Source organism: Bombus affinis, unplaced genomic scaffold (assembly GCF_024516045.1).
Source record: "Bombus affinis isolate iyBomAffi1 unplaced genomic scaffold, iyBomAffi1.2 ctg00000678.1, whole genome shotgun sequence".
Lineage (NCBI taxonomy): Eukaryota > Metazoa > Arthropoda > Insecta > Hymenoptera > Apidae > Bombus > Bombus affinis.
This window is the reverse complement of record NW_026109274.1, coordinates 1-18914: the sequence shown is the minus strand read 5'-3', so window position 1 is coordinate 18914 and position 18914 is coordinate 1. Positions and strand designations below refer to the sequence as shown.

The following is an 18914-nucleotide window of genomic DNA, read 5'->3' as shown; positions in this document are numbered from 1 at the left end:
GGAAGAAGATTTGTCGAGCAGCCGGCTCGTAAAATGTGCGCGTTTACAGTGGCCCTGTCTGTTTTACTTTCGCTAATCCCGTTTCTGCGCCACAAGCTTTTGAGCCTAATGCAGATTGCTCAACATATGGCTGATGTCTTCATTAACGCGACAACGGATGCGTTTTTTAACGAGCTTCTTAAAGCAAGATACGTCGCCTTCTATAATTATGGGACCTGGTAACAATACTGCTACCGACAATTGTATCGACACTTTCCGTTGGTTTCATCCGTTGCGTGTAACTCGATTTTTCTTGTGATATTTTTTAAAATACTGCCATTTTTCTTATACAGAGACGTTGATTAATGTTAATGCGTTAATTAAATTTTTACACTGATCAAAAGACTGAAAAAATAACCGTGTATTACAAACGATGAAAATCATAAAATATAACAGAATTACTTTGCAATCATCCTTTTGAAAGAATGACAAACAAGTTAAATAGACGACTGATCTAAGGATAACAAACCAGTGAAGTTCGGTGACGATGCTATCGCAGAGGAAAACTATTGCTGAGCGTTGGTCGCCTAGTGAGGTCGCTTGTGGGTGGAAAGGAACGTTGAACGTGAAAAAAAACCCGACCTTCCCATTTTTACCTTGTGCAGTAATAATCATAAGGAACGTCTCGACTTGCATATATTTTATAACAATTAAGGGCCCTAATGGTAAAATATAAATGTTTAGTTTTATAATAGTTCCTTAGGATTATTGTGGTCCAGCTAATTATATTTGCATAGCTAATGGCCGCCTCGACCGGGGAATGGATTCTGAGTCACTGGACGTAACAATAGATAAATATAGAAAATACCTAAAATACAGTAATCATAATATAGTATTTGATGAGCGAAGAAAATCTCTACATTTTTATTCAAGTCTATTTATTCAATTGCGTCGATAAACATGTTGATGAGTTGCATAAACAACTATGATCGATAGATAACAAACTTGCACAACATTCTCTCACAGGTTTTGAAAAGAAAAACAAAGAAGAACGGAAGAAATCAAGAAAGTTCCAGGAATATCTCTTTCCTCTTCCTCTTTTCTTCAAATTATATCTTTAGCGGTTCTAATGGTTTCTGGTATCTTGTGAACACACATATACATTCCACGTTGTTCAGCACGCACGTGCGCATACAAGTCGGAAAGATTACGCAACAAGTTTGTATTCTACGAAAAATGGAATAGGCACTGCCGTGTATCAGCGCAGCTAATCGAGCAGCTTCAGCCATTCGCAAGAAAAAATTTAAAAAAGAAGGAAAGAGAGATTCTCTGATGAGGGTCGGTTATGTAACTTGGACAAGCATTACACGAAAGAGTCCAGGGAATGCAGGTCGTACTTGCAACTGTGGAACTTGCACGAGAGAAAAAAGCGGTGCAATTTTGATGGGCCCATACGTGCTCAGAAATTGTGTAAATGGCAGGGATTCGATTGCACAAACGTGTTTATCACTTCTATGACTATTACGGTGAAGGAGATCAGCCAGAAGTGATCCAGTCGTTATATCGCCTCACGATTTCCGTTCCAATCGACCGCGAAGGCGTCCAAGATTAATGGACACTACAAATTAAATCTAACGGAGGAAATTGAAATAGTTAAACCATTCTATTTATCGTTTTGAATATATGATTAAGCGGACGTAAACAAATGTGCGTTTCAGTGGCGATTTTCCGTGTTTAGTGAATCTATTTTAGACGTGAGACATGTATCTATATTTCAAGGTATAACTCGAGGAAAATAAATTGATCCTTTAAAGATAGATATAAGATTTTAAAGCTGGCAATAAGAAGTTAAGAAATTATGAAATTTGTTGCACGTTGCTGAAATGTGACAAAAATTGAATTGTTGGTAGCTAATGACAGAATGCAAAGTCAACATGACACTTGTTTATTGATTGCACGGAGATGTGTATGTATATATGTTACTTCCACCCCGAGAAAGCGAAGAAGGGGAGAAAGTTACGAGAAAATCATTGGCTTCCCGCGTGCGCCATCGCGTCGTCTATGAAGATACGAAGACAAACAGACATGAGCATCCTGTCCAACTACTTACACCTCACACCAAGTCGAACATAATTTACAGTACGTTCGTCTGTTGATTTATGATTTAAATTACCCGTGAGAAAGTACATTCGAAGACACTTAACGGAAAGAGACGTCCTGTAGCGGAAGTTCGCCATATCTCTTCACCATGAATTTCCCCGTACTTTCAAGAATAAAATGTAAATGACTAATTGAGAAAATGAAACAAGTTCCGAGCACGTGTCTTGAGTAAATAGAATTTCGAAAAAAAAATAAAAGTAAAAAGATATTCAATTCTTTGACGATTCTCCTAACGAAGTATGAGATTTTCAATTGTTGGCGTCGATAAAAAAAAATGGAACTAAATTGCAACTTACAGTTACATGTTGATGTCGCATGACAAACATCCTTTTATAGAGTTGATGTTGCAATATGAATTTCGACGGTTGTTTCAAGTTTATTTGTAGACATTGGCAAAATGAAGTAAGTAGATGCTGTTTAGTGTAGGAAAAAGCAGATGTTTAGTGCAGATGGAATAGGAACTGCTAGATAACGTGGAAAGAAATATTCTAAAAAGTTCGAAATGATGAATGATATTTTAGATAAATATTTAAGTATATATGGAAATATATGTATTTTGATATGATAAAAGGTTTGTTGTGTATTACTGCATTATCGTATAAAGATTTTTTTGTCTTCACTACGATGATTAGAAAAATATGTAAAACGTATCCAATATAATTAAACAATTGGAAGCTTATAAAATAATATAAAAATAAATAAGAAGTGATATAGATAGAAACAACATATATAAATACTGCTATCTTTTAAAATACTTGCAGTACAAAAATATGCTGAAACACGATATAATAAAAAATACTTTACTCTTCGATACAAAGGTAAAAATAAAAGAATGTAATTTTGCGTTTATGTACATCAGTTTTCACAGCTCATTGTCCTTTTATTTACACCATCAATCGTTTCTTTCACCCAAGCACCAATTATTCACAATTATTGTTACGATATTTAGGAATATCAATGGAACTGCAACAAACAACATATTTGTGTTATATTTAAATTAATTATCAAACGAATTAAAATAATTTGTTTGTAATTACTTCGTGCCACCGTTCGTATGGACCTAATAAGGTTCAAAATTTGTGACTTTACTGTAGAAGGTTCTCCGAAGCCTTGAACATTTTGCCACGACGCCCAACCAACTGTAACAATGTTTAAACAAAAATTAAGTAATATATTCCAATATACAAGTAAAAACATATACATATGATTTATATATTTATTATACTACGCGATATATGTAAATACAATAGATAACATAACCTACAAATTCTTCATTTCTATGCAGGGGAAAAGTTCAGTATAAAAGAATAATACAAACAAAAATATGATGATATTGTGTACCTTTTGCAAGAAATCTTTCTTCGTTTAAATCGCAGATCGCATTCAAACACAACACAGTCGCTTCAAAAAGTGTCCAAAGTGTAAACGCCACATTATATCGATATGATGAATGATAACATTGAGAATATCACGCAGCGCCACTAGCGTAGGGAAAGGTAAAACAGCTTCATACGCATCAAACAATCAATTTGTATTGATTAGGAACCGTCCTGCCATCTTCCGTGTTCAGATGGAAACTAGCAATTAAAAAAGTGGCGTTATGCGGGAAATTTGAATTAAAATTTATTTTTACTATGTCAAAATATATTTAGAGTAATCTCGAGCGATTTAAACATCGCTCGAGATTCCAAAAATAAGATAATCTTGGATTTCATCGATAACGTTTTACAAATGCTTGCAAAAATAGTACTATATGAAAACTAAGAGCCTTAAAACGATATTCGAAAGAATCGGTAGACTTTACAAGTAACTTAACAACGCGATAATACAACGGATGGTTGGGAGCATTATTCTATTTATAATAATTGAACGACAAAGCGCACCTTCTTGGCACTAACGCTTTTGGAACAGGAGTACGAGTGTTTCTAGACGATTCGACGCTCTCTTCTCAATTGAGTTACGTTAACGATTCATGTGTGCCGATTTAGTTATAGAACTTAGAGTTCATTTCATGCTACCCTCGATCGTTCATGACCTCTATCATCATTTTATCACGCGCCGTTCGAGGCACATGTTTATCACGTGTAAGGAAATTCGTGGATTTTAATATTCCGATATCGTTTTGCGTATGCAAAGAAAAGTCGGAATCTTCCATATCGTGATGAAAGTCACGGACGTATTTGACGTGTGCAAAAATCTTTCTTGTTTGTAGACGATAAGTATTCAGCAAAAGCTATGCTAACTCACAGCCTCGAACAAGTGTTGTATTACTGCAAAAAATTGCAACACAGACTAAACTCGCGTCACCGGAAAGAATGCGTGAATCACGTTTACCAAATGTCACGTTTATGCAACTGTAGAAAATATTGCATTATGCTAGGTTTAAAAAAAGTTTGAGACAAAACTATCATTAATTTCAGGAAAAATTTCCAACCTGTACAATGCACGTTTTATTTGGCAACAAGACAATATAGGAAAATTGTTCCAAAGCCAATGTTTCCTCGACTAATTTAGATCTTCCACGAATTCATTCAAATCATTCATCATCCCCTAACAGATAATAATATTTATCATATACAACGATAACGACTGCCTTAATTTTAGCTATCTATATAAATCACAAGATACACTGATTCATTTCTCCGATAATTACGCAAATCGTATGATTACAGATCTTCTGTCACATAAAAATGTGTACTTTTCAATAAACTAGACGCAGCAATAAACATACATTATAATCAAACTTATAGAATCAGTTCTAAGAAATCGTATGATTCAAATCCACATCAGTGTGCGAACTATTTCCATAATTTATGCCGTATTAGACTGTACCTGCTGCAATTTCACAGGGTAATAACGCGTTACCATTCACCGACTGAATTAAATGACGCTGAATGTGAAGTACACGAGTCTGACCGCTCATGTTCGCTAAATATCATCGGAGAAATAGAAGAAACAAACGTGGACTTTGGTCGGTTAACGAACGAAGAAAAATGAGAAGATCGATTTGTGAACGTTAGATACCGATCAAAGCAAATATTATTTCAATCGTCGCATAATTGCAAAAGAAATGATATTCAAAGCTTGCATCTTTTCATCCAAGTAGATTGTAAATAATTATCATTTGTTATTGCAATCCTGTTTTCAGTCCGAATCATGTATTATCTAATCTATTGCCTGCAATAAATAATACTTGGGTGACGTCGAAACTGTTACCCAGGAAGCAAGAGTAAAATGCTTAAGCCGTGCAATTATGAATTACGTGATACGTTACGGTAACAATTTATGAGGCATAAGGTCCAATGATGGAACGAGAGGAAAGAATGATTCTGGTATCAGTTCGTGTGAACTGAAGGCGTGTACAATTGTACACTTAAGAACGAAATTCTATGTTGTCATCGTTTCAAGAATTAATACGTTAATGGTCCAAATTAGACTAGTTTTTATAATACAATGTCTAAGTAATGTCTATAATAATGTCTAAGTAAAGCGATTATAGTTAATCGACCAAAATAAACGTAAAGAGCACTATAACGGTGATTCAAATTTGGTGGAACGTAGCTCGCGTCTGTCGAAATTATAGTTGAGACATTGTACGATATTATATAATAAAGATTCTACCAGATTCCTCCATGACCGCTGTTGATATTTTCACGCAGATTTGTAAAATATTATGTAAAAAGTCGCATTGTCTAAGGTTGCAGTGGCCCAGTAAATATCGACGTTTTGTCCTCAAACGTAAATACATTCGACGTGTCCCCAATATGATTGCTGTATACTAGTAGTGGGGTAAGCGAATCGTTGATTGGCCAGTTTCAACAGAGGGAGCCTACCAGGTCCGGATCGATGTTGCTAAAAGCTGCAGCAAATGGGGGAATATCAGTCGCTAGTACCACCTCGATCTGACTAGAGACGACCGTTTTCACTTCACAATTTTACTTCGTTTTCACTTTGACTTTTAAACACTTTCGTATAACTTCAGTTACAGAACGTTAGGCGGATTTGCACGCAACATATAGTGAACAAAACATCAACAAACGCAGAGATTAGAATCAGACAATAGAGAGTCGACAGTTATATTCGAAGGTCTTTGGTGGATAAAATTAATCTGGTAAACCGGTTGTACGAGAACTGATTCTGCAGAGGCAACTCCACAGATTGTCCGTGTGAAACCACGTTGTCGTGGGCGGTAAAGGGAGAGAAAAGGAGGTAAAAAGGGTAAGGAATACCTTACATATAAATATACATAACCAAAGCAGAGTTGAAGTGGTGGCGAGAAGGGAACACCAGTGTGCTGGAAAACGGTGAGGCAGCACCGTGACTATGTAAACTACTAGCATATACTTGTGGCAGCGCGTGCGCAGAGTCGGACAACGTCTGTATCGACAATATTTATAAAGGTACATTGTGACGTGATAGATAGATCGTCGACGATCAAACAATCAAGTGAATCGAGGGTAAAAGAAGATTTAACCAAAGAAGAGGACAAAATCGGAGAACTGGGCTTTTCTTCGAGCATAGACAAAGAAGCACGCAAACTGGCTCCAGAGGTGAGGATCAAGCAAATTGGAACGAGGGAGGACCTGTTGTCCATAATACGGCACACAAGTAGCGATCATTTTTCGGAAGAACTCTAGCCGAAGATTGAGCAGCAAAACGGGTAAAAAGGAGACTAGCAATAGACCACTGTTTCCGAGTATTTTATACAAATAGAGGCCTCTTGTTTGCTGGATATTTCAAGCAAAAGCGTTACCAGGATCACTTTCATTCTTTTCCTGTAATTATCGACTTCTCGACTGGTCTACCTGTTGACTTGTGTTTTCCTTGGAAGGGAAGGGAAACCAAAGACCCCAATTTGAATAGTTCATCGTCGGGTTATGCCCTGGGTTACTGCCTGTCTCGACCTGTTGGCGGCACCGATTCTGGGTTACTGTCTGGCCGTGAGGAAACTTGCACTGCAAGCCGGCTTTTTCCAAGAAGAAACGAACAAATCGATCGTAACACAAGCGGTGAACGCTATCAATACGTCGACTATACAAAAGGAGACTGCGCCGTGCGCTGATACGATGGCACCAAGCGTCGAAGAACAGCGCCAAGGTAAATCGATTAAATGGAACACTAGTAATATGAGTTTCATCTAATTGATATTATTTACTCGTACAATCACACCATGTTCGATATATTCGATAGGTAACGATGTTATTGAATAGCAATTCAATCGGTAATCAGGTTGCGAAACATTCGATGGGAAACGTTATTTATTTCTTATTTATCGAAAACGAAAGCATCGGATTACTGTGCGTTATGCAATGCAACAGTCATCATAAAAAATTGCATGGAAATGCAATATGCAAACGAAATTAAAAAATGCCACCTGCGGAAATACCGGATGAAATAATGGCTTTTTTCATCGTTTGTTTTTCTCATTGAAACGCATTACGCTTTTTCGCTCGTTCTCTTTGAATTTCTCGATTCGTGTCAGCTAGATCTTTAGCTATTACACCGAAATTACCACGAAACCAGGCCACGGTTTCACGAATCTGTGATCTCCACTTGTAATAGGAGTGGTGACTATAAATAGAACACGATTTAAATAGATATCCGTGTCGTATGTTCGAAACGCGTGCCACGAATGAAAATTCAGCATGTAACAAATAACTTAAAATTGATAAACTTGTTGTTTTCATTCAGAGCACGGTGGTTTCTTATCAAAAGTTTCGTTTCTTTTTTCTATATCTCAGTAACTAAACGATCGTACCAGGTCCCACGAGTATCTCATCTTATCAAACTCAAGTTCTTTCGAATTTTATAAAGCTTCAATAATTTAAGCTCCTCTCTATCGTAAAATTCTGACAAGAGTTTTCGAGTACGATGAGTTCCAGAAAATATTTTGTTTTATCTAGTTCAAGTAGCTGTCAGTTCAATTTTTCTTTTTCCTTTTTTTTTTTTTTTAACGAAATTCTTTGGCAAATTTGGTGAAATGCGATGTAGTGGTAGCTGACGTTACAGCGCATGTTCCAATGCAACAAAATGGTTTTCTCCACAAGACCGATTATTGATTTTCTGCCACTGAGCTTGTTCTTATCCTGCGCATGACAGCATATGGAAATGACCGTGATGAATCTTCGCGAAGACGTAACGCAATTTTCATAATTAATTACTGTATTCTGACGTTACAAATTTCATTGCCATTTGTTCATAGATAAATAAATATTATCGACACGATATTCCATGGAATAATTTAGTATTCACGCATACGTTGGTAGCCGTAGCGTGACGAGAGTACATGCGTTGTTACAATTCAACGCTTGAATAATAAATCGAGTGACGACACGTTTCAGGTTAAAATACCAACTGTTAAAGCTGGTTTCATGGGGATTCTCGATAGGTGATAGTACATCGTTCGGTATACGCGAATGATCGGTATCGATCGTGTATCGCGTGCAACAGTTTGGTAAATACGACACTCGAAGCTGCACTTTGAATTATAAAACAATATACATACATCGGTATATAATCCGATTGTTTGGGTTGAAAAACTTCCGTTTTCAATATGTTTTATTTTTCAAAGCGAAACGTGCGATTCGTTTGTATAATCTATAAACGTGCATCGAAGCTCTTTTATCCACGGATCAAGGGGTCTAATTCGTAATTATTTTGTTGACACGCGTTAAGTCGAGAAAAACAGACACGCAAATAAAAATGAAGACAGATATCGCGAATGACGAAATCGTTTCGTGGCGTACGTGCTTTTGCTTATGGTAAAAAATCTACTCAGAGATTCGTTAAATTAGTCCAAATGTAATGACCTTTATCGCTTTTCGACCTTCGATTATTAGGCACAAGGACATGCCGATTCGAAACAACACGCGATAACGCATATTTCTATCGCCATGTCGAATTTCGTGAACCTCAGACAATTCGATAATTCTTACTCCATTTCAATTTTTTATATTGTAAACAACGAGTTAATTATAACGTTACAGACAGGTCGTCGTACGTATTTTCGTACTTGAACTTTAATCCTGTTTTGTACTTTCATTCTATACACCGCAATATATTGCGTACGATTACATATCGATTACGAACGACTACACGATATATTACATAAATTATCGCATGACATATAGAGTTTTAGAAAATATAGCAATCAAATACGTAGATCACGGATATTTATACGGTTCTGAGAAATATAGAAAAATCCAAATAATTACACAATCATATAAAACGTATATAAAAATATGAAGATGTTTGAAAAGTTCGCAACATTTCCGAGAATTGATAAGCTCTGTAATCGATTGCGATAAAATTTGAAGGGGTTAATTTATACCTTTTAGAGATTTCATAAATTTAATTTATATGAAGCAGTATTGTATTTTATATTCGATAGAATGTCAATTCTACGAAAATACATTTTATTTGAATTTCACTACGAACTTTTCAAATATATGAACTATAAAATTACTACATTTAGCGAGTGAAACAAATATTTCTCACAAATATTTCGCATGAATATCCGTATTCCAAAAATGAGAATAGAATAAGTCAGAATGTCGAACAAACAAAAAACAAAGTTTGTTGTTGAGATTAATACCGCGAAAGAAGCGGCAGTCGCAAAAGTGTAGTCAAAAGCTCTCGTGCATGAAGAGAGAATTCTAAATATAAAGTTCACCAACGCTCGGTTTTGAACGTGGAACTCAACAGGAAGGCATCAGTACTCAGTTGAAATTCGCACTCTGAAGCTCGCGAGTTCGTCTAGCCGGTTGTGTCATTGAAACGCATTTTTTATTATTGATTCGTCATTAGTTGATTGTCGAACAGTGTTGTTAACGGTACATTGTAAAGAACATGTGTGTGATCGGTAAGGATTATTCTTCCATCGATCAATAGTGAAAGCGATTTTAATCTAAATGTACGGGTAAAAAGCAGAATGCTCATGCAAATGTTGCACGCAATATAATGCTCGCGTATATCTTTTATTTTCACTTTTACGTTCATTGTTTCGTAGAAACCTAAATATTTCATTCGACGAAAACAAAATAAAAATTTAAAACATCTTGTTCATAGCGCGCGAGAAAGAGTTCTTTTGTGAATCGAAGATGCGTCGGAGGGAAACGATAATTTTCTCACTAATTTCATTCTTACTATTATACGATCATATTGTTCGATTTTCTATCGAATTACGTCACATACGTTCACATTGTTAACGATCATTCGACTGTTGGCTGGCTTAACAAACTAGCTTGGCACCGGGTCAGATCTATCATAGTCGTTTGGGTGCATCTTCTAAAATTGGTCGTTATTATTATATTATTATACACATAAAAATAACCGGATGCTACAATGAAATGCCTTAGAAAATATCTGACTTCTATCGTAATCGCGTATTGGCGTTGTTAAATTTGTTCACGATCTGTACATTTATACTCGCGTCTTTGTTGCACAATCCTTTGTCTCCTTGATATTTATCAATGGCCATACGTCTACTCATCAAGCAAGTGAAAATGCAATTAATTATACGAGTATCATAGATTCTGTTGCTTTCAGAACCCAAGGATAAAATCACAATAAGGATGTCGGGGATAATGAAGTCTCCCCGAAAATTCTCAGGGGTTGTAATCGCGATGTGCGGTTTACCAGGTCGTGGAAAAAGCCAAGTGGCACAATGCCTTTCGCGCAGGCTCAACTGGAACGGCGATTCCACTAAAGGTTGGGAATTCTGTTTTGTTTACTGCCAATTGCTACACTTAAAAACGAAACCTATTCATTAAATCATATTAGTCATCTTAAATAAGCGGTTTCGTAGTATTATTTCCATTCGACCAACAATTATTTGTGTTTCTTCTTTTTTTTTCCCTTTTTACTTCCTATTTTGTGGTTGTATTATGTGTACAAGTCATGTGTCTGATCATTAATTCGTTAGTTTTTCATTTTTCCCGTTTTTGTTTTCAACACGGTCGTTAAGAGGATTTATTACATACGCTAAATAGACTTGTTACGTAAATCAACATTTGCGGCGCTTTGAACAAATTTTAATTTCTATTTTGTAATATATTACATTGTGCTCTTCCTAGTTTTTACAACCTTATAAAATACTACAAATAGATATATTCTCTACATACGCATATACGTATACCAGATGGAGACTATATAACATGGTGGAAAAAAAAACATTATTTCATATTGTTCCTTTGTGAAATGCTAAATAATTGTTCTATGTTATTACGTCCCGGGACCTATTTATATTTCATGTATAAATAAAACTATTCTTATATATTTTATACTGCATTAATTTCGTCATACCATTGTAGTAACGATGGTAATAATAAAAAATTTATAATTACAATACGAAGTTGATGTGTACTTATTAACCGTGTACTATAACGAAACTTGAATCATACCATGATTTGAATATTATATCGCAGGTCTGCTTTATTAAAGTTTATGTTTAAAATTAGCCATTGTTCCCTGACTTTGCATAAGCTAGGTTTTAATGCTTTGGGGACCTCGATGTACGAACCATTCTATGACTTAGGCAAAAGTCTATATACTTTAGTATATAGTACATAGATAGCGTATATACCTTCTACATCTCTAAATCAATGCTTTTGCGTAGGAATTTGCATGGCGCGATCAAGATAAGCTGTGCTATCGTTATCCATGGGGAGAAAGCTACATCGACGCCATGCACCGCGTGGAACCGGTTATTGCTGAATTACAGAGATCTAACAACATCTTGGTCGTGTCTCATCAAGCTATTCTGCGCTGCATCATTGGCGTTTTCACAGATAAAAAACCGGAAGAGGTGCCTTACGCTGAGGTGCCACTGCATACCATCATCCGAGTCAGCAGCCATGGTTACAATTACAAGGTGGACTTCTTCAAGTTACCCATAGAGTGCGTAAACACGATTCGCGTGAAGCCGAATAATTGTAGCGCGGACAGAACCGCGGACGATGCTCTGCTCACAGTCCCAGCACATTTCGACATACCGGATCCTTGGCGAAATCTTGGCAGCGGACCCACTCTCGTACAACAACACTGAGAAACCGCTCGGAGATCCACGATCACGTCGAAAATTCGATGTCTGTTAGTTTGTAACCCTTGGAGCTTTCAGCAGTGATGTCTTCTTGGAATATTTTTGCTTTTGAATTCAGGCAGGGGATGAAGATTTGAAATATCATGCAAGTATGGATTGAATATATTTTTAGTACGTATATATGTATAAGTAGATCGCTTTAAGGTATCTTTAAGAAATACAGATTCGATGAGACGGAAGATGATGATATCGGAGTCAATTCTAGATAAATAGATTGGATAGATCGCGTGAAAGAAACGACATGTAAAATCAAATAATCGTTATCGATACTGGAAATTTATTTCTGAAATATTCTCATGAATTTTCTCATGAATCCCGAGAAACTTAGGTCGTTTCAAATTTGACTTGTTTATCGTCGAGTTCCGTTACCTTCGCGGGATGTACTCCGATTGTCATGTTTTTCCTCGTTGATTCTGTTCCCATTGGCAATAATTTAGTATCCTGCTGCTGGAGCCCTCTATACGTTATGTTTAAGCAGTTTAATTTTAATAATCACATACAAGTCAAATATTACATTAACTCTAATATGTCGCAGATGACTATCGCAAGAAATATTTTAATTGTACATCGTAAAATTCAGAAAGACAGGCAATCTTTTAAATTGTAGGAATGCGAAACATGTCTTTCGTATTAAATTCTATTTCAAAATATTGATATAATATATACAACGAACACACGAAAGACAGTTTTTTTAGTATTGTACTATTTATAGGTGATAGAATTTTAGATTTATGTATTTTCGTTTGCCTAGTTCCTAGCACAACGATTGTAAGCCTTGAGATTTGGACGATATTAGGATTTTTATTACTGTAAAGTACAATTGAAAGATACTATATCGTAGCGTTATATAAAGTTTGACTATAAAACGGACCTGATATCATTGTTAACAAGGAAATAACGAATATTGTATTTTTCGAGTGTGTATGAGTGTTCGAACGATAGATGTATATTTCTACGCACAAAATTAGCGGTATACTGTGCTACGGTCTCATTAAGAAATGTCAAACATTCGAGCAAAGTATTTTTCTCTACGAAGGAAAGCGCGAGAAATAATCAACAGAGGCGATTAAGAAAGAAAAAAAATCGATATCGAATGGTGCCTGCTTCTGTCGATATACTGTTACGTTTCACTTAGAGTTATATTCTATCTCGTGGACCGCATAAATATGCATAATATTTTATTAGGCATCACGTGGAAATCTCCGAGCAATCTATTTATCCAGAACAAGCTCGAGGATTCGTAAAATGTGAATAGAATAAAAAATAAATAATTTATTCTGAGATGAACTAAGTACGGCAGAGGGCAAATTAATTTTCTATACAAGTATACAAATGGCACAAGTTATCTAGTCCATTCATTGCTGAACATTCTGGCGTTCTTTCTTTTCTCTTTTGCTATGCGGGAATCGACATAAAAAATTATACAGCGTTCTAAATGTTAAGTCGTATTAATACCTTTTAAACTCCTTTGTTTGTTTGTTTTTTAATTGTATATTGTATTTTCGAGCTATCGCGGGGAGACGCGGTCGTTAGAATACGCGTCAACGGGAATCGTAAATTCCCGTTACGATTAGAATAATCAACACCACGAATAGTTCGATCCCCGTATTTCGGTTAGGATAATCGGGGTAGTTGTTGCGGTATAACACTGGGAGTCACGGAGTTATAATAATGTATATTTCCAACACTTTATACAATCACACAAAGTAGTAACGCCGTTGATTAAGATACAGATAACGAAAAGAAGGATTATTCTTAGATGAGAGAAGAAGAGCTATAGGAGCTCTAGGCCCTTGAGAGCTGTAGGAGCTGTCGGACTTCTGGATACTGTGAGAGCGGTAGGAGACTCTAGGCCGTGTAGGCCTAACATAACTTCCGCAATTAACATTCAATGACTCGTGTGTATGACTAGAATGATTCAATAGAAACAGGTACAGCTTTGAATAAGTTTGACTAGATAAAAAGTGATTATCAAGTAAACTGCGAACATGCATTTGTGAGAAACTTATGAACGTACGTAATATGCAAAAATATATAAAGTACGCAAAATAGAGTAGTCGTTAGAATATTTAGTAAAGCAAGTTTCTGCTTAGGTTGCATTCCTTCAGCAGTATCCATAAAAATATGAATTTGAATAAATATTCGCAGTTTACTATTCAAGACCCTGATGGAAGCTTAGACAAAGTCTTAACCACAAATCTTAAAAAATCAGCAAAAGTACAAATATTTCATAAAGTTTCACCATTGTTTCAATGAGAAACGACGAGATTCAATAAAATCCCGTCAGTATCCATTTTAAATGCCCGACCTCATCAATTTGGCAGTATAATCTCTTTGTTTACTCGCCAAATGGAGCTCCAAGCTTCTCAGCATTCTGTCTTGAATCTCCTGGTCGTGAGACGAAGTACTTTTCCATAAACCAGTTCTACAATGCGCCATTCTCGGCTCGTTCCTCGAATAAATCCCCAGACGAAAGGCAGAGTAATTCGATTGAGACGACTTCGAGTTTACATCCCATTTCGTTTCGGGAACAACATTCTTCATGAACCCCACTGTAGCTCTGCGACAGGTGTCATAACCCAACAGTTGAATCTTTTTACCGTGAATCGCGTCGAATTGAGGCTTATTTAATTTGCTGTTAGTCACTCGGTTCATGATTGTTTCAACGGAGTCGGGTGTTCCGGGAAGATTCTCGAACACTTTGCGAAGAACTTCATTTGTCAGGTCTTCCTCGCCGCTGGACTCACCTGGCGAAAAGTTCCAGGTGTTAACTTTGTGTCTGGTTGAATTAACTGTAAAAACGTAAAAAGGCAGAACGAGGCACGAAAACTGTTACATATCGATTCCGGTTTGTAAACCAATTTTAAAGAATTATTATTTTCTATGATAGTAACAAAAAATCAAAATCAGTAAAAATATCGATTTCTACGTCCATTATATTCTATACTTTGTACGGTTCTGCCTTCTTTACATTACAAAAACAATATTTAAAAAATTGTTTGCTAATATCATAACTACATCACAAGATATTTGTTTGTTTCATTATTGTAGTATCGGAAAAAAGGACAGGATTAGGATAATTTAGATTTGTAACATTCTCCTAATACTATTTATTTAAGATAAATAAGAATAACAGAGATTAATTGGACAGAGAACGATAAATGTTCAACTTGAACTAAAACACAAAAGTCTTATTCCACTCAAATCACTCTCGCGTCTCTTTGTCTTTTCTCGTCCCATCGAACACGTGCTCCGAAACCCCCGTGGCCAGAGTCACGCAGGCTCTTTCCACAAAACTATCCACTTGAAAGGACCGACGACACATTGATGTACTCGACGGCGCCGCAGCTCTCGCCACTTTGTACACGGTTCGGCCGATATCTTAGGCCTTTTGCCCACGATACTACAATATTTTTAAACGGGCATATCGTAAAACTTGCTGACAAGGGCTAGTTGTCATGTCAAATCTTTGTCTGTTCATCGCGTAAGATAATGGAAAAGAGAGAGGAAGAAAAAAAAATAGAAAGAAAATGGAAGAAAATGGGCTGAAGCGAAGGCAACGGCAGGAAAAGAAGGCAGCTAAGGGAAAAAAGGAAAAGCGAAGCTAAGAGTAGAGAAGGAAAGGAAGAAAAACAAAAGACGAAAATGGAGAGAAACAAGAAAACAAACGAAGCGAGAGAGTAGGAAATGGATCACAGAGAAGAAAATGACGGAAGAGAAAAATAAGAACGCGATAGAGAAAATCTTCTGTATATTCCAGAATTTAAGAAGTAATACTGTAATGCCTAATCTACATTTAACTGTTTATCTCAGATTTTTTATTGTCTTACTAAAAAATATTCTATTCTAGGTTTCTAATAATTAAATTTTAACTAATTAGGCCAAGTACCAAGTTAGTTGTCCCAGTTTAATACGTATCTTTCGTTCTCTGTGATCAACAGGTTGGAAATCTGGTCATCTCCATTGTGCTTATCTTCTTCATCTGCTTTTTACCGTATCACACGTTTATGATTTGGTTCCACTTTTTTGCATCAACGATGGAAGACTACAATAAATATTGGCATATCTTCAGGATCATTGGTTTTTGTATGACTTTCATCAACAGCTGCATCAACCCTTTGGTTCTATATTTTGTCAGCACAACATTTCGCGAGAGGTGAGAGTTACGTCGCGTGAAGAGGTCCACGCGACGTCTTCTATTGTCTGACCGTAAAGGCCCAAGAGTCGTTAGAGAAACCCTCAATAAACCTAAGGCCCATCATAAACCGAGTCTCATTAGCTTGCAGGAACCTTGAATCCTGCAAGAATTTTGGGTTTATATCTGGTACTTAAACAAGTCATTAGGTCTATTGAGCGTGCTTAAAGATTGCGCAGAAAGCTGGTATTTATAACGGGAAAAACTGATAATTATATGATAGAGAAAACCAGGCATTTATAGAATAGAAATGTCTGGATTTTTCCACGAGTCATGCCGATGGGGTGCTTACATCTCCCATCTTCAAGAGTTAACGTCTTAGCCAATGGGTAGCGCGGATACTTGTCCTCACCTTTCCTAACTAAAAATGTAAGCAACGAATCCGCGTTCTTCGTTCAAAAGGCACACCCATACCGAGCTTTCCTCCGTAATCACATCAGAACGAACTTCAGAGTTTTCCATCATCTCTCGCGGTGCCCACAAGTCTGACAGCTCCTATAGCTCTCACTCTCTCATCTAAGAATAATCCTTCTCTTCGTTATCTGTATCTTAACCAACGGCGTTACTACTTTGTCTGATTGTATAAAGTGTTGGAAAAATCTAAAATTAGCCGATCCAACATTTCACATACCAAGCCCGATCGAAGTAGTATTAAGCTCGGGACCAACTTTAACATCATTATGTGTCGGGCAGATTAAAATACCACAATCCATCGATAATGAGTTATGTTTGCAAAAAACTCGCTTCGGTTAGGTTATCGGGGGGAGCCCACCCGCGCAATCGGGCACACATTCGTTTCACACTACCACACGCGATCTGACGACAACCACGTTCCCATCGTCAGCATCGCAACCATCTGATTCAACGTCACAAAACGTCTTGAATCAGTCCATCGCTCGAGATTCTCTGGATCGGAAGAAGCTGAATCCCGTCCAGGACAACAAGGATCAAATTCCGCCGACGGAAACCATCGCCGCAGCTCAAATGGCGATCCCGTCGCATACCACGCGGAGCTCACCGCGTGATACTCACAACGTGTCACCCACACGCGATCTGACGACCACGTTCGCAGCGTCAGCATCGCAAGCATCTGATTCGACGTTACACAACGTCTTGAATCAATCAATCGCTCGAAATTCTCTGGATCGGAAGAAGCTAAATCCCGTCCAAGACGACAACGGTCGTACTCCTCCGACGGAAGGCACCGCTTCGACTCCAGCGCCGATCTCGTCGCATACCACGCGGGGCTCACCGCGTGACATTCGCAATGTGTCAACTACCCGAGATCGGACAACCACGCTCACAGCACCAGCATCGCAACCATCTGATTCAACTACACAAAACGTCTCGAATCAGCCGAATGCTCCAGACCTGCTGGACCGGGAGGAACGGAATCCCGTTCAATACGGAATCAATACGTCGACTGTACAAAAGGAGACTGCGCCGTCCGCTGATACGATGGCACCAAGCGTCGAAGAACAGCGCCAAGGTAAATCGATTAAATGGAACACTAGTAATATGAGTTTCATCTAATTGATATTATTTACTCGTACAATCACACCATGTTCGATATATTCGATAGGTAACGATGTTATTGAATAGCAATTCAATCGGTAATCAGGTTGCGAAACATTCGATGGGAAACGTTATTTATTTCTTATCTATCGAAAACGAAAGCATCGGATTACTGTGCGTTATGCAATGCAACAGTCATCATAAAAAATTGCATGGAAATGCAATATGCAAACGAAATTAAAAAATGCCACCTGCGGAAATACCGGATGAAATAATGGCTTTTTTCATCGTTTGTTTTTCTCATTGAAACGCATTACGCTTTTTCGCTCGTTCTCTTTGAATTTCTCGATTCGTGTCAGCTAGATCTTTAGCTATTACACCGAAATTACCACGAAACCAGGCCACGGTTTCACGAATCTGTGATCTCCACTTGTAATAGGAGTGGTGACTATAAATAGAACACGATTTAAATAGATATCCGTGTCGTATGTTCGAAACGCGTGCGACGAATGAAAATTCAGCATGTAACAAATAACTTAAAATTGATAAACTTGTTGTTTTCATTGAACTCGCATGGAAAATGAAAACAATAAACAAAGAAAGATTCACAGTATAAAAACGGGGAATCTGTACATAGATTTGCACTTGTCGCGCTATCTGAGAGATAAATTTATCGCGAGAGTTTACGGCGTCTAATAACGGAGGTCTGTCGCCTAAAAAGTTAGTATGCATTGATAAAAAATATTTTGTCCTTTTCCATTTATCATCAGTTCAGTCGGACCAATTAGCGTGCACCTTTCAAAGAGGCGTTTCTGTCGCCTAAGGTTGTCCCCGGTTTTCTTTTAACGACGATAAATTGCGTGTCAATGAAAAACGCGACGGGTACAGTCACACAGTTCGTAAAAGCAGATAAGATCCCGAAGGTCAGCAGGAGGTAGAGATGTAAACGAGAAAATTATGGTAACG

General features: G+C 37.2%; 2 protein-coding genes across 2 annotated transcripts; one reads left to right on the top strand and one right to left on the bottom strand.

Moving 5' to 3' along the window:
* Nucleotides 1–2867: 2867 nt before the first annotated feature.
* Nucleotides 2868–6113, bottom strand: LOC126928206 (immediate early response 3-interacting protein 1-like). The gene is made up of 3 exons (XM_050744034.1): nt 5761–6113; nt 3177–3278; nt 2868–3102 (listed from the first exon to the last, which is right to left on the bottom strand). The coding sequence occupies exons 1-3, from the start codon at nt 5885–5887 to the stop codon at nt 3032–3034; spliced, it is 300 nt and encodes a 99-aa protein (XP_050599991.1). The 5' UTR covers nt 5888–6113; the 3' UTR covers nt 2868–3031.
* Nucleotides 6114–6140: 27 nt separating this feature from the next.
* Nucleotides 6141–13509, top strand: LOC126928205 (uncharacterized). Its single transcript, XM_050744033.1, has 3 exons — nt 6141–7236; nt 10687–10848; nt 11756–13509. The coding sequence occupies exons 1-3, from the start codon at nt 7017–7019 to the stop codon at nt 11779–11781; spliced, it is 408 nt and encodes a 135-aa protein (XP_050599990.1). The 5' UTR covers nt 6141–7016; the 3' UTR covers nt 11782–13509.
* Nucleotides 13510–18914: the final 5405 nt, after the last annotated feature.

Bases quoted from the DNA above. Each gene is read 5' to 3' on its own strand.
- LOC126928206 (XM_050744034.1), bottom strand. From the start codon at position 5,887: ATGTATTTACGTTTGAGGACAAAACGTCGATATTTACTGGGCCACTGC. The intron at 3,279-5,760 runs GTAGAATCTTTA...ACATTGTTACAG, and splicing joins AGCGGTCATGGAGGAATCTG to TTGGTTGGGCGTCGTGGCAA. The intron at 3,103-3,176 runs GTAATTACAAAC...TGTTTGTTGCAG, and splicing joins CATACGAACGGTGGCACGAA to TTCCATTGATATTCCTAAAT.
- LOC126928205 (XM_050744033.1), top strand. From the start codon at position 7,017: ATGCCCTGGGTTACTGCCTGTCTCGACCTGTTGGCGGCACCGATTCTG. The intron at 7,237-10,686 runs GTAAATCGATTA...TGTTGCTTTCAG, and splicing joins CGTCGAAGAACAGCGCCAAG to AACCCAAGGATAAAATCACA. The intron at 10,849-11,755 runs GTTGGGAATTCT...GCTTTTGCGTAG, and splicing joins GAACGGCGATTCCACTAAAG to GAATTTGCATGGCGCGATCA.